This window comes from Micromesistius poutassou, assembly GCF_964030765.1.
Source record: "Micromesistius poutassou genome assembly, chromosome: 8".
NCBI lineage: Eukaryota > Metazoa > Chordata > Actinopteri > Gadiformes > Gadidae > Micromesistius > Micromesistius poutassou.
Window position 1 is genome coordinate 18,919,929 of NC_140278.1, and position 15,009 is coordinate 18,934,937.

Sequence of the window (15,009 nt, forward strand, 5' to 3'; positions counted from 1 at the left end):
AGCCTGGGGTTTTCCACTCTTAAGTCATATTCTACTCTGAATGTCCGTAATCTGTTTTGAGTAGTTCTCACAAAAGGGGGCCGAAAAAAAAGAATGGCGCTAGGCTAGCTGCGTGATCGTCAGCCTAGTGCTCGAGCACAGAGCTGGAGTCAGAACAAACCCTCTAGCCTCAGATGACCGCAGTGGATAGTTGGTAACGACCCCGGATAAGTGGCAGTTTGAGAATTTTCAAATAAGTAGGACTATGTTTAACAAGCACGATGACAAGGAGATTTATTACGACTTGTATAGTTCTATCTGAAAAAATCCCCCTGACCACAGCTTCTTTTGACCAGGCAATGTAGCACATGGATTCAATAAAAGGGCTGATTCTAGGCCTGGGCGATATGGCTGAAAGACATATCTCGATATAACTTGATCATATTGATAACTATTGATAATTTGAATGACCTAAAAATACTAGGAATGACCATGCTGGATTTAAACACCTCAGTTTAACACTTAACATGACCTCCCACTGTTCCTCATTGATAAATGCTCCAATGTCGACACAACGATGAAAAACACTCAAATGTTGTAAATAAGTACGGAACAGTGTTTGTGTAACAAACCCAGCTGCTAGCCGCGGTGCTCCAGTCTCTTATCGACATATATTGAACATGTTTTACATTGATATTGATCAAAAGTCCATCGCGATGCGACCACTTATTGCGTCATCGCTGATTCTCATCTTTGTGTCACGCTCGTCCAGGTCAACCGCCGCTGCTCGCCCCCGCCCCGTCCCCGCAGCCCCCCGCCGCCCCCGCCGCCGCCGGAGGGCAGGCGGTGGCCGCCGTCTACCCCGCCTTGACCAGCGGCACCGCCGGCGCCGTGTCCATGGCAACCATGCCTCCCAGCATGGTCTACTCCGTCTGCAACCCTTCCGGCGGCTCCATGCACATTCTGTCCAAGCACACGGTGGGACCGCCGCCGCCGCCGCCGACCACCACCATCACGCACACCCACACCCTCGGCCACCCTCACCCGGACACCCGGCAGGCCGAGAGGCACGCCGAGCTGCTGGGCCACCCGGACCGCGCCCTGGAGCGGCCGGCCACCATTAAGACCACCTGCGGCGGCGGCGGCGGCCCGGCGGTGTCCATGAGGGCCTGCAGCCCCCCGCTCTCCATCCACACACCGGGTAAGACCCGCTACGGTTCATCCCACACGTCGTCCTTTCTTTAGAGGCGTTCCGTCTCTATTTATGTACTTCAATAGCAGACCGTGTACTCCGATCAGACCCTCTGTGATTGAGCCGGCGAAAAAGGGGGAACTGGTGTTGACACACACGTTAGACTCCGGTAGATTGGATTTGAAGTCTGTATGTCTACGAAGTGGCCTGGCTTTTTGGGAACCCCTGTGTGTGCTCTTTAAATAATTAACTTCCACGGAAAGGTCTGCAGTCTAGCCCCGTCAACCTCCCTGAGCAAGATGCCCCTACCTGCTTATTAATGATGTGTATCTTAAAAAAAAAAAAGAGAGTCTGCCAGAAGATCTAATGGTGGTTCTATAAATATTAAACTTGTGATTCCATGTCTCGCTGAGGCCCATTACCAGGATACCAGGCCTCTAAAGAAACCCGTCTGTTCTCGTTGGAACAGGCAGTGCACCGGGCACGCCCAAACTCCCCCAGCTCCCCCAGAGGACCCCCCAGAAGGTCAAGGCCATGGTGGCCAACATCCCCGTGGGCAACTACGAGGGCGGCGGCCGCGGCAAAGACCGGGACCGGGAGAAGGAGCGCGAGCGGGAGCGCGAGCGGGAGAGAGAGAGGGAGGCGGCGGCCCCCCGCTTCTCCTTTGAGTCGGAGCCGGCGGGCTCGCCGTCCTCCCACCCCGGCGAGGAGCCGCCCTGCTCCGACCGGCCCCCCGAGGGCTCCAGCGCCGCCGACGCCTCCGGCAGCCGCAGCCGGGACAGCAGCGCCAGCAGAGAGGTGAGGGGGGGGCGCCGGGGGTCATAGTGTCAGCAGAGAGGTAGTGGGGGGGGGCCCGGGGTCACAGCTCAGTGCAATGAGGTGTGATGTGTGGATATACATTAAAGGGGACATATTATACCACCAGGTGTGAACGTGATTAGCCGTTACAAGCCACCTTGAAAATCTGCCTCTTCTGACATCATCAAGTGGGAGTGTCCACTCCAGATGTGTGACGGACAGATGAGCAACCGTTTCCCACAGTCCACCGGGTAGGCCGGTAGACCGCATCTAGGTGGACACGCCCACTTGTGATGTCAGAAGAGGCCGATTTTCTAAACGGAGTGTAACGGCTCATCACACTCACACCTGGCGGTACAATGCGTCACCTTTTAAGGCGTCCGTCATGAGGATGATGGTCTGTTGAAACTGTTTAAATGCTGAGGTTAAATAACGCGCAATAAAGTGCATTCCTAATAGAAATAACGTGGAACTAGCGTGGGAAGTCACTCGGTGGTATTCCCACAGCAGCCAGAAAACGTTATTCCTTCTAAAGACGTTTCGCAAATAACGTGTGTCATTAATTAAACGACTGTGCACATTTTGAGTGGACCCGCCCGTTCCCGTGACTACTGCCGGCCCGGCCTTTGGCTACCGGCGGTGTGTGGACTCCTCTCATCGCCGCCCCCCATGGCCCGTGTCCTTTTCCTCCGCAGACCGGCTGGAAGGAGTCCCTCCCCTCGTCTCCCCTCCCGCCCCCCTCTGAACCGGCACTGCCCCCCCCGCCGACCGACAAAGAAGCCCCCCCGCCCAAGAAGATCAAGGCGCGGCCCCCACCTCTCAAGAAGACGTTTGACTCTGTGGATAAGTGAGTTTATGATTGTGCACTACTGCGTCCGCCGTGGCTTATTTAGTATCAGCTCAGGAGGTTAGAGCGGGGTTCGGCTGGTCACCGCGAGGTTGCTGGTTCGATCCCCGGCATCCTCCTAGCTAGAGTGTCGTGGTGGTGTCCCTGAGCGAGACGCCCTCACCCATGATTTGCTCCTGACGAGCTGGCTGGCTGGCTGGCTGGCTGTCGCCCTGCGTGGTCGACTCCGCCGTCGGTGTGTGAATGTGTGCATGAATGGGTGTGTCGGTCAACACTAGGGGTGTAACGATACACAAAATTCACGATTCGGTACGTACCTCTGTTTTTAAGTCCAGTTCGGTGTGTTTTTCGCTACAGCAGTTTTTATTGTTTTATTTTTATTAAACAATTGGATTTTGATTTGATTGATTAAATTGTATCAAACAAATGCCTTACAGAAATGAAAAGACATCAAACACAATTGAGGATAAAAGCACAATCAAGTCCAGGACTTATTTCCATCATGGTCCTCAACACAAAACATCAGGACAAGACGAGACACTCACAGAGCGTGTCATAATCAATAAAAAACTTTATTCATTTTTCTTTTTCTTTTTTTCTCGGTACGTGCCGAAATGAAATGTGCATCGTTCGACCCGTACCGAAAAGAAATCGTTACTAATGAGTGTACACTAATGAGTCGTTACACCCCCTAGTCAACACTGTAAAGCGCCCCCCCCCCCCCCCCTGTGTATATTCACGTGCTGCCTGTGTGTGTCCGTGTGCTGGTCGGGGGGCAGGGTGCTGTCGGAGGTGTACTTCGAGGAGCGCTTCGCCGAGCTGCCCGAGTTCCGGCCGGAGGAGGTGCTGCCCTCGCCCACGCTGCAGAGCATGGCCACCTCGCCGCGCGCCATCCTGGGCAGCTACCGCCGCAAGAGGAAGAACTCCACAGGTGGGTCCCCCGGGAGCGCCCGGAGAACAGGGGTGACCCGACGGACGGACGGACGGACGGACGTGGTGGTTCTCGTTGTTTAATCACCCGGCGTGTGGTGTTGTGTCTGGGGGGGGGGGGGGGGTGGCACAGTCCAGTACGTTTACATGCACATCTTAATCCGATTGGACGACTGCAATTTCAAAACGCAACGGGGGAAAAAAACCGATTCCAATTGGATTGACCGTGAACATGCACGCTTAACGCGACTATCAATCGGATAATCTAGGGGTCTTAATCCGACTACGAGAAACCCAATTCGATTCTGTTTCAGTTTGACTTAAGTTGCGTGCATGCATCATAATAATCCAATCATAGTTGCACTAACCCAGTAGTTAGATTTTCTTGAGTGTCATGTAAACACACTGAGTGACCCTGATTGGTCGTAGGGTTGGAGTGACAGGTGACCCTCCTCCTCCCTCCCGGTATGGAATGGTGCTGTGGGGTTTGGGCCTGGAGGCCCGGGCACCGCGGTCCTCCTGACCCCGGGGGTCAGCGGTGTGGACTCTCACTTGCGTAGCACGACGGGAGTCTGGGAGCCCAAGAGCGACATGAGCGCTGTTGTGTTGTGATCCTGTACTGAAGCACTCAACGGTCTCCTCCCCACGTTCAATGTGTGTTTGCCCCCTCCCCCCCCCCCAGACCTGGACTCGTCCACGGAGGACCCGGTGTCGCCGAAGAGGAAGAGCCGGCGCCGCTCCAGCTGCAGCTCGGAGCCCAACACCCCCAAGAGCGCCGCCAAGTGCGAGGGCGACATCTTCACCTTCGACCGGCCAGGTGAGGACGCCCGGATGCGTGGGGGGGGGTCTCCCAGGGAAACCAGCTCAAACAACATGAGGAATGGGAACGGGATGTATTTGGAGGATTTGAAAGGTCTCATAAATAACACCCAGACACGCACGCACAAACACGCACGCACGCACGCACGCACGCACGCACGCACGCACGCACGCACACACGCACGCAGGCTGATCCTGGTCCCACCCGGTCACGTGAGCGCGCGTCTCTCTCCCCAGGCACGGACGGGGAGGACATCCTGGGGGAGCTGGAGTTCGATAAGGTGCCCTACTCGTCCCTGCGGCGGACCCTGGACCAGAGGAGGGCTCTGGTCATGCAGCTCTTCCAGGAGCACGGCTTCTTCCCGTCAGGTAGCCCTTCAGGCGTGTCCGGAGAAACACAACATGTCTGAAAAAATGAACGGTGTCAAGATTCCTAACACACATTATGACATACATGTCACTTGAGTCATTTTGGATAAAGGTGTCTGCTAAAACAGCTAAATAGTAAATGAGTACACGCTACACGTGAACCTCCTAAGATGGTGCAATTTGATTGGTTCGGTATCTCGGGGTTATTGGGCGATGTCCCCATGATTGAGATCTCAAACACGGGGGATATTGTTTTCGTCGCAAAATGTCGCGCGTGACGGTCGTCTCGTCGCGCTAATAAAAACAAATTAAAAAAAAAGTATTTTTGGAGCGTTCACGTGTAGCATATAACTAAAACAGTCATTCACCTCAGGCTCTGTGAATAGCCCCCCACTATTCCCCCACCATTCACTCCCACCTTTGGCGAATGATCGTTAAACATACCAACGCAAAAAATTGAAATGAGTTGAATCGCGACGCAAGGGAATCGCTCTGAATAACAAATGACCCCCAAAGAGCACCGGGCAGTACACCGGGCGGGCGCCGCGCTGACCGCTCCGTTCTCCTCACAGCCCAGGCCACCGCCGCCTTCCAGACGCGCTACTCGGACATCTTCCCCACCAAGGTGTGCCTGCAGCTGAAGATCCGCGAGGTGAGGCAGAAGATCATGCAGACCGCCGCCCCCTCCGAGGTCTCCGGCCTGGGCGGTCCCGACTCCATGCCTTCCCTCCCCGGGCCCTCCGGCTCCCAGTCCGGAGAAGGTGGAGGTGGAGGTGGAGGAGGAGGAGCAGGAGGAGGAGGAGGAGGAGCAGGGGAGCCAGGGGGCGAGGACGGGGAGCGACCAGGGGAGCACAGCCCGGGAGATCCACGGGAGTCCCAGGACTCCTCCAGATGAGGGGAGCTGATTCGTTTCTTTCGTTTTTGTCGGACCGATCGGCGACGAGTCAGAGTCGGGCGTCACCGCCACCCGGGCCTGCCTGCCCCCCCCCCCCCCCTCCCCCCCACCCCCCTCCCCCCCACCCCCCGCCCCCCACCACCACCACCGGTGTGTTTCAGAGGTCTCACCGCTCACCTCTCCTCACCGTCTCTTCCTTCATCTCGACATCGTCGGTGGCCGACTTCCAAGAGGAGGGGACACGCGTAAGGTGTACAATGACGGAACGTTGATCTGTCGGAGCCGTTTATAAGCCCTGTACCAAAAAGGATTTACATGTGAGATTCCAGTGGCACAAAAAAAACACCGTTAACACAATACCATGACACACACACACACACACACACAGACACATAACCACACACACACACACACACACACACACCACACTTGATTCAGCACTCTTGTTTGTATGAACAACCTTGGATAAGGCCTCCGTTGAAGCCAGTGAATTACAGACCGTTGTGTTCACCTAGACCGCCGTCGCCCGGCCCTGAAGCTACGTGGTCGGGACTTGCAGGCTCTCGTGGCTCCGTTTTGAGACTGTGGGAGAAGTCAGTAGTTTTAGGTCTGTTCAACTAGTTTTCTTTTTTATTTAGAGTAGAAATAAATCTAGAGTAACAAGCAGCGAACTGACTGCAGGAGAGGAACAAATTTTGTGTGTGTGTGTGTGTGTGTGTGTGTGTGTGTGTGTGTGTGTGTGTGTGTGTGTGTGTGTGTGTGTGTGTGTGTGTGTGTGTGTGTGTGTGTGTGTGTGTGTGTGTGTGTGTGTGTGTGTGTGTGTGTATACGTGCGTGTGTACGTGCGTGTGTGCGCGCCGTTTGTCACTGCTGGACATTATGGGGGCTGGGCCCTCACCGGCTGGGGACTGCTGTTTCATTGGATGAGATAACCCGTTGCTATGGGGACGATTCAGAAATGGCGCTTTCATGGAGTTCTTTTTCGCCCCCCAATTTATTGCTTCACTGTAGACATTCGGGGGAGGTCTGTTCAAACCAAACGGCCGACTCTTTGTGTGGACATTTTTGGCAGTGCCATCGTCGTCATTATCCCTCGTCATTTTCACCACGGCCAACCGACATCCATCATCCCTGCCCGTGGTTGACCTCAGCAGATGCCAGTAACTAGGAAAGCAAGCATTCCTGTGCCTCATTCGCTCGCCATAAAGGAAAAAGGTGGGCCCCCAGTCAAAAGGCACATCCGGTTCACAGCGGGACTGAATCTTATGAGTTGCCTCAACCACAAATTCATAAGTAAAAAGGAGGTTGGGATTACCCAGCCTTAGTCCCTCCCGTTGCCAAGCAATTTTATTACCAGTTTTTATTCGATATTATCATCATTTTACTTCCGTTTTGTTGTATTTCTCTTGTTTTTTTTAATATTCTCTCGTGTCATTGAAGTAAAAACCTGGTCCTTTTTTTTAACTGACGGATATTACTCTTATTGTGACCAACCGTTTATTTCTAGAGCTAGTTTTGAGGCAGGGGTGTGTGTGAGGACACTTACACACACGCCCTCCGTTTTAGTCTTTCATTTGGTTGCCCTCACCTCAACATAGGACCTGTGGTGCACTTGTTTTATTGATTGTTACAAAGGAAGAAAAAAAAATGGACTAAATATGGGTCCTTATATTCCTTTCTAAAAGAGTAATAAGTCATGTCTTTTTTGACAACCCTGTATTCCTTTTACGCCCTCATTTTAAGTTGGATTTTATAACCTCCATCCCTTTGCTTGTGTTTCTCCTCCCTCCACCTCTTCCCTTACCTCCTTCCTCCCTTTGTCACTTTATTGCAGTCTCCATGCACGGCCATCTGGATCGATGGAGAGAAACAGGGGGAAAGTAGGGCAAGGGTAATTAATCAAAGAGGGTTGGTAAGGGTATATTATATATCGGTTGTCTTTGTGCAAGACTGGGTTGTGTTGTACATAATTACTGTAGGGTCTGTAGACTCGTTATATTGAGGAAAAATGTGTCATTGAATATACGTTGCATTTAAAGATGCCCATTACTGAAGTTTAGACATGGTATGGAGGAAAAAAAAAGTGGATAATAAAGGTTTTTTTTTGTATTATGCTCCTTGTTTTGCTGTAACGGTATGCGAGAGAGGAATTTATATGAATAATTTAAGTTTGTAACTGTACCTTTCAGTATACAAATAAAGTAGATGTTCAACTCATGTCGTATCTGGTTGTTTTACTGGTGCTTAAAAATGAAATCACTGTCAAGTTTATATCGATCATAAATGTATTTATATGATTTTCTTCAGTTAATTCCATTATCTTCAGTTCTCAACTGCCTAAAGACATAATGGGTATAAGGGCTGCAACATTAGTTGGGATATAAACTGATGAATGGTTCAAGTAAACGTTTTTCGCTTAATGTCAAATATTTGGTTCATGGATCATTGAAGGAATAGCCAAGTCTTTCTTGGCTGCTTGTCAGATGAAGGAAGCCCACACAAGACATGACTTGGATCTCGTAACTTGAGATGGCATTTGCTATAACATTTTAGACGAAATGATTAGAGAAACTGATAAGATTTAACGACTATGAAAATGATATTTAGTTGCCAGCCCTGATGGGTATTACGTCACTGACAGTATATTAGCGTGAGTATTCCAGTGAGGTGTTATGACAGACCGTGAAATATGCTGCAAAATTAAAACTGTTGGTATCCCTCAGCATAGCAGTTCAAGATAATTTCAACTGACACGGGAAACATTGATAAAGATTCTTCAAAACAATTTATTCCACTATTTACAATAGAATACATATATTCAAGCCTCACTTCAAGAAGAGCAAACAAAAGTAAAAAAAACAACAAATTTGGCATCAACATCAAGTAAAACAAACAAGGATTCCTCCCAAGTTGTCAGCTATTATTCTTCAGATTTTAATGCGCATTCAATATGAAATGTCAAAATAATAGTCAACGGAGTGGTTGACCGGAGATCAGTTAAGCACATTTGTGATTGTCAATCATCTGGGGGGGGGGGGGGGGGAAGAAGAGTACTGTTGGCCCTGGCAACGTTTTTTTTTTCTCCTTTGGCTTCAAGTAGTGATCCTAGAGCAGCTGAGTCGGTCTGGACAACGCGTGGGGCCTCAGATCAGCTGCAGGCCTTCCACGGTGACCGTGTCCATGGTGAGGCCGTTCTCCAGTGCTGTGTGGTAGATCTCCAGGGCCTGCTCCAGGGCCAGGGTTCCCCCCTCCGCCGTCTCTATGATGGCGATGGTCTCTCCAAACTCATTACACATGATGGTAGGCGTGCCCTGTGCCTGGGTGGGGGGGGGAGGAGGGCAAAGAGGTCGGTCAATATGGGCTACAGACGGGGATACATAATAAAACATCAATTATTTTACATCTACACATTTTTTATTTGACAGCAAAGTATTTTTTTTGCACATCACACTTCTAAGCACAAGAGCCCAGTTGAGGACCAGACCTGCTGCAGGTCGGAGGCCTGGATCTGGATGATCTGAGGCTGTCCGTTGAACATCTCCACGGCGCCGTCCCCACCGCCGCCGCCGCCGTCCCCCAGCGACACGGCGGCGCTGGTCTCCACGGGCACCTGGACGGCGGCGGCGGCCTCCTCCTGGAGCTTCTGCTGCCGGGCGTGGGTCTTCTTGTGGTTCCTCAGGTTGGAGAAGGTCTTGAAGGCCTTGCCGCACTGCGGGCAGGCGTGCGGCCGCTCCCCGGTGTGCGTGCGCCGGTGCTCCGCCAGGTGCATGCTCTGGATGAAGCCCTTGCCGCACACCTCGCAGCGGAACGGCCGCTCGCCCGAGTGCGTGCGCAGGTGCTCCCGCAGGTGCGTGTTCTGCCGGAAGCGCTTGCCGCACACGTGACAGGGGAAGGGCCTCTCGCCCGTGTGCACCCTCTGGTGCAGGGCCACGGCCGACGACGACACGAACAGCTTGCCGCAGACGGGGCACTGGTGGGCTTTGGGACGCTTGCCGCCCGCGGCGCCGCCTCCACCTCCACCACCGCCGCCGCCGGTGCTGGCACGCGGCCGGCCGGGCCCCGCCGCCTGGTGGCTCAGCCGGTGAAGCCTCAGGTTGGGGAAGGAGTTGAGCTTCTTCCCGCAGATCTTGCAGTCCAGCCCGCCCCGCCCCAGTGCCGACGGCCCCCCGGCCCCCCCCTCCTCCTCCTCTACCGCGTGGGCAGAAGAGGCCCCGGACGGCGTGCCGTCGGCGGCAGCGGGGTCCCCGGCGCCGAGCGGGGCCCCCCCGGCCTCCAGCAGGCTGGCGTGCTGCTCCAGGCAGTGGAAGTCCCTCTGCCGGCGGGTCAGGAAGCCCGCCTCGCAGTGCAGACAGGGGAAGGGCGCGGGGGCCCCGGGGTGCGCCGCGTAGCGGTGCGCCGCCAGCTTGGAGGGCCCCGCGAAGATGGCGGGGCAGTCGGCGCAGGCGAGCTTGGCGGGCGCGTCGTGCAGCAGGCTGTGCTGCCGCAGGTTGGAGGACTGGGAGAAGGTGCGCTCGCACACCTCGCAGCGGTACGGCCGCACGCCCGAGTGGATGAGGTTGTGGCGCGTGAGGTTGGCCAGCGACGAGAAGGTCTTGCCGCAGTCCGAGCACTGGAAGGGCCGCTCGCCCGTGTGCGTGCGCAGGTGGTTGCGCATGTGGATCTGCTTCTTGAAGGACTTGGAGCAGACGCCGCACGCGAAGCTGCGCTCCGGCGCGTGGAACTTGCGCCGGTGGTTGGCGAGCTGCAGCGGGGAGGGGAAGGCCTTGGGGCAGGAGCGGCACGAGAAGGCCCCCTTGTCGGGAGCGCTGGCCGGAGGGTCGGGGGCGGGGGGGGCCGCCGCTGCCGCCACCGCTGCCGCCACCGCCGCCGGGTCCTGCGGCTCCTGCGAGGACGCGCCGGCCGAGTCGCCGTCGGGGGCGGGGTTGTCGACCAAGCCCACCTCGGTGGCGGCTTGGCGGAGGAGGCCGCTGGAGTCTGAGGAGAGAGCGAGGAGTCCGCGCCCCTCGCGTTTCTCCTTCTCCTCCTCCTCCTCCTCGCGTCCTTCCCTCTGACCTAGAGAGCCGCCTTCTCCTCCCTCTTCAATCTGCTGCATCTGATCCTCTGTGAGAGGAGCGAGGAGGTCATTGTTCTCGTTCGGCTCCTCCAGGGTCCTGGCAGCCTCTCTCCTCTCTCTGGCCCTCTGCAAGATGGTCAGAGCCGACAGGGACGCCCTGCTGGGGGCCAGCGCCTTCAAGATGAACAAAAGTGGACGGTTACGTCTCAGCGTAATGCAAGACTCACTACCTCCAGATTTTGGACCATACTCCAAGTACGTAGTAAAAGATTTGTGTGAGCGCCTGAATATTAATATATAATTAATGTTAGAATCGGATGTGTCCGATATAAAATGGAAGAAGGTGATGAATTTGGCAAGGGAACTCGGTGGAGGACAATCACAACATTGAGGATTAATGTTCATCCTGGTGGCACCTCCATTATTCCAACAACGGTTCTTTATTCACAGCCTCCATCTGTGCTACACGCTCCAAACGTATTCATGGCCTATCATTCACAAACAAGTCTTGAGGAGAACGCCATGCGTCAGTGAGGACAGACGAAGGACAAACATAATGCGATTCGTTACCGTAGCAGCGGGGGCGGGCCGGGCAGACGGCTCTCGGTTGAGGTGGGTGCGGCGGTGGTAGAGGTACTTGGTCAGGTTGGTGAAGGTTTTGCTGCAGACCTGACACTTGTGTAAGGGGTCGGCGATGTGGGACTTCCTGTTAGGAAGAAGAAAGTAGAAAATGAGGGGGGGGGGGGGGGAAACAACATGTAGGAAAGTATTTTGGGGCCGACCACGATCTGCACTGTAATCCCATACAGGAGACTCCGCCACTGCAGTGTGTTGCTTAAAAAGGTGTACTTAAAAAGGTTGTATCAGCGATGTTGGGTGACGTCACTTCTGCTGGCATTTGAAGCGAGGTCCCAAACAAACAGAGCCAGCTCGCCCCTCCCTTTCGTGTTTTGTGCGTCCAGTAAAAACTATCATGAACGCAGCGCAAAAAACCCACAACACCCGCCCCTTGTCGGCGATTGGTGGGAATACTATTTATTTGGGTTTTGAGTGGTTGGTAGTACCATTGGTTTTTGTGTACAATCTCGACTCGGGGAGCATAGGCTGCATACAGAGGCCTGCTTATGGGGCGGGCAGCTAGCGGAGCGTGAGGGAAAGCCCAGATGAATGTGATCATTTATGTTTTTCGGCCTAGAATCGCTGACACTTAACTTAAAGGACTAGTGTGGGGGGGTGGGCCTTTCATGCCTTGCGTGTACCTGTGCATGATGAGCGTCATCTCGGTGGTGAAGCCGTGCCCGCAGTCCACGCAGAGATACCGGGCCACGCCAGAGTGCGTGCGCATGTGCGTCTGCAGCGACGTCGCCTTCTTGAACACCTTGTCGCACTCGGGGCACTCGTGCGTGCCCTGTTCGTGCACGCGATGGTGAGCCGCCAGCCGGTTGGCCGAGGTGAAGGTGCGGTTGCACAGCTCGCACTGCTGGGGCGTGGCCCAGATGGCGTTCCTCTTCTCCACCAGCCTCAACCGGGACTCGTCCGTCCTCTCCGCGTCCTCCCTCGCCCTCAGCTCCTCGAGGCCGCTCATGACCCCGGCCTCGCCGCTCTCCTTGTCCTGGCCTAGGAAGTGCTCCCCTTGGTGCTGGAGGAAGTCCTCCGGGGTCTGGAAGAGCAGGGAGCACTCGGAGCATTCGTAGGGGTGGATGACCACCATCTCCGCCTGCTGCTGATGCTGATGCTGCTGCTGCGCGTCCCCCTGGAGGCCCGGGGGGGCCAGCCTTATCTCCAGCCTCTGGAGGCCGTTGTCCGGCAGCCCCAGCTTCCCCGAGGAGCCCGGCCCCAGGGTGGACAGCAGGGGAGGCAGCGTCTTTGTGCGCAGCGCGTTGGTCGTGGTGGAGCCGTCCGCCAGCGCCTGGGCCGTGAGGATCTGCAGGTGCATGGTGGCCGAGCCCAGGCTCGGAGAGACCGTGGACAGCATGGCGGCGTTCGGCGGCTTGGCCATAATCTGTCGTTTCTTCTGTTGTCTGTGATGCTGCTGCTGCTGCTGCTGCTGCAGCTGTTGTAGCTGCTGCTGTTGTAGCTGCTGCTGTAGCTGCTGCTGCTGCTGCTGGGCGAGAACCTTGGGAGGGGGGGGCGGGGGGGTCAAGAAAACAAAGTTAATGTCTCTGAAACATCCTCTCAACTCCCCCGCACCATGACCCAAATGGGGGAAGTTTACCTGAGCCAGGATCTCCTCTGCTTGCTGGTCGCTCAACACATAGTTCTGGACACTGTTCAACAGGGTGATGGTCCCGTCGGACTGCAGCACGTACTCCTGGAGCAACGAGGAGACGAGAAACTTGACTACCCAGGGCAAAAACACACGTTTCATCATCCCGTTGCACTGAGCTTTTGTCTTCCTCAAGACAAAAAAGAAAGAAATACACCAGTGTGTGCAGCCGAGTACAACAGGGGCATGTGTGGTGTCCTTACGGCGGTCTCCATTTTGCTGCTGTGCGTGCTACTTCTGCTGTGGCTGTTCCGGTGTTCCAGCCAGACTTCGGGGGAGTCGAACAGAGCCAGGCAGTCCAGACACTGGTACTTGACCGGCCCCGACCCCTCTGCTCCCGCCTCGTCCGTCTCCAGGACCTCACAGAGCTCTGGAGGAACAAACATGCCTAAGAATACACTGCACTGGAATACGAGTTTCAGGTCAGGAAACTATGAACGCATGCACTTAATAAACAAGCAACAACAAAAAAAAAAAACATTTGAAGAGTTGTATTAATTGAAATGTGTATAAAATGTCAACTAAACGCTAAAAAAAAAATACTCCTAAAAATGTCTTACTCATCCTAAGTGAAAGAATTGACACCACAAAATCCTTACAGACATGAATAATAAATCAAACCCAATTATTCCATCCCTTACCCTGGTGCTCCACCTCCATCCCGGCTTCTCTCATGTGCATCTCCTGGTGCTGCAGCAGTTCATCTGAGTTCACCAGAAGCGCCCCACACTCCAGGCACTGGTACTGCTGGGTCTCCTCCATCTCAGTCATGTCCTGGATGGACACCTCCTGCTCCCCATCCCCCTCAATCCCGCTGTGGATCTGCTGGTGCACCAGCACATCTTCCAGGGTGTTGAAGAGCTCGTGGCACTCGCTGCACATGTACTGGTGCTCCACGTAAACACCGTCCGCGTCTTCCCCTGGCTCAGCCATCGCTGCGTAGCTCGTGTTTAGGATGTCTTGACGAAGTTGGTCATGAAGGGAATGTTGCCTTGCTGCGGTTTACTTCAACGTGAACCCAGTGTTGTGTCCATAAGTTTGAGTGGTCTGTTGAATTGCATACAAACGGACTTCTGACTACGAACTTGACCCTGCCGTTACAAATACAAGCTTAAATCGTCCATCGGTTGTGTGTTAATGGGGTAATATATGGCCGACCGCGGCCACTGTAACGTTATTCATGATACAGGTGATATTCCACGTCTCGTTTGTAAACAACAAACGCTTGGTGCTGGTTTATGAGGAGGCATCAAAATGTATCCACGACGAATTACACGAATGTCTTGTATCACCGATGCGGCAGTCGAGCAAGTATGGCTAATAATGTTAATTCACCTACAAATGTACCTCATAGCTGTGAAGCTTGAAGTATGCGATGGCATAGACAGAGCTGTTGGCGGCGCTCCCTCAGATATTGAAACCTTTTACTCGGCACCGCAATTTCCTGAGAGCAGCTCCCCGGCGCAAGGCGGTCGTCAGGCGGCGCTACCCAATTTTCTCCGCGAGTCTACAGCTACTAGGATGGGCCCTTCTTTTTTTCTTACCTCTCATTTACTCTCGTTGGACTATCCCTCGTGTGCTCGTCACTCGCACTTCACCCGAGCGTTTCTCTCTCGATACGCAGCCCTTCCGTCACAACCTTGGGGGCAGAGGGTTTAAAATACGCCAGTATTAAATCACATTTCAATGCATGAAATTAAACGTTTGCCCGCCGTTCGCCTCCATTCTTGTGATAAGTCGCTCCGCCCTAATGCAGTAGCGCTCGACTTTTCCGGAGCTGTGATTGGACGGAAAATCTGACAATCATTTCTCGGTCACTCGGGTTGTGGATCTTGTAGTTTTCTTTGACGTACATTGACACA

General features: G+C 54.2%; 2 protein-coding genes across 3 annotated transcripts in view; one reads left to right on the forward strand and one right to left on the reverse strand.

Annotated features, from left to right (window-relative positions):
* The window catches only part of cicb (capicua transcriptional repressor b), a 44,850-nt gene extending 36,805 nt beyond the window's left edge, over window positions 1-8,045 (forward strand). The window contains exons 16-22 of the mRNA XM_084471068.1: window positions 752-1,180; window positions 1,641-1,969; window positions 2,665-2,816; window positions 3,596-3,747; window positions 4,429-4,563; window positions 4,803-4,934; window positions 5,507-8,045. Of these exons, the coding sequence (XP_084327194.1) occupies window positions 752-1,180; window positions 1,641-1,969; window positions 2,665-2,816; window positions 3,596-3,747; window positions 4,429-4,563; window positions 4,803-4,934; window positions 5,507-5,829 (1,652 nt within the window). The 3' untranslated portion in view covers window positions 5,830-8,045. The remainder of the gene's footprint in view (window positions 1-751; window positions 1,181-1,640; window positions 1,970-2,664; window positions 2,817-3,595; window positions 3,748-4,428; window positions 4,564-4,802; window positions 4,935-5,506) is intronic.
* Window positions 8,046-8,701: 656 nt separating this feature from the next.
* On the reverse strand, window positions 8,702-14,873 carry znf526 (zinc finger protein 526). Of its 2 annotated transcripts, XM_084472214.1 has the most exons (8): window positions 14,692-14,873; window positions 13,789-14,194; window positions 13,351-13,517; window positions 13,097-13,192; window positions 12,141-12,997; window positions 11,452-11,587; window positions 9,313-11,055; window positions 8,702-9,145 (listed from the first exon to the last, which is right to left on the reverse strand). In XM_084472214.1, exons 2-8 carry the CDS (start codon window positions 14,078-14,080, stop codon window positions 8,972-8,974), a joined length of 3,465 nt encoding a protein of 1,154 aa, XP_084328340.1. In that variant the 5' UTR covers window positions 14,081-14,194; window positions 14,692-14,873; the 3' UTR covers window positions 8,702-8,971. The 2 variants fall into 2 exon arrangements, with proteins under 2 accessions (XP_084328340.1, XP_084328339.1); XM_084472213.1 differs by having other exon boundaries at window positions 13,789-14,873.
* Window positions 14,874-15,009: the final 136 nt, after the last annotated feature.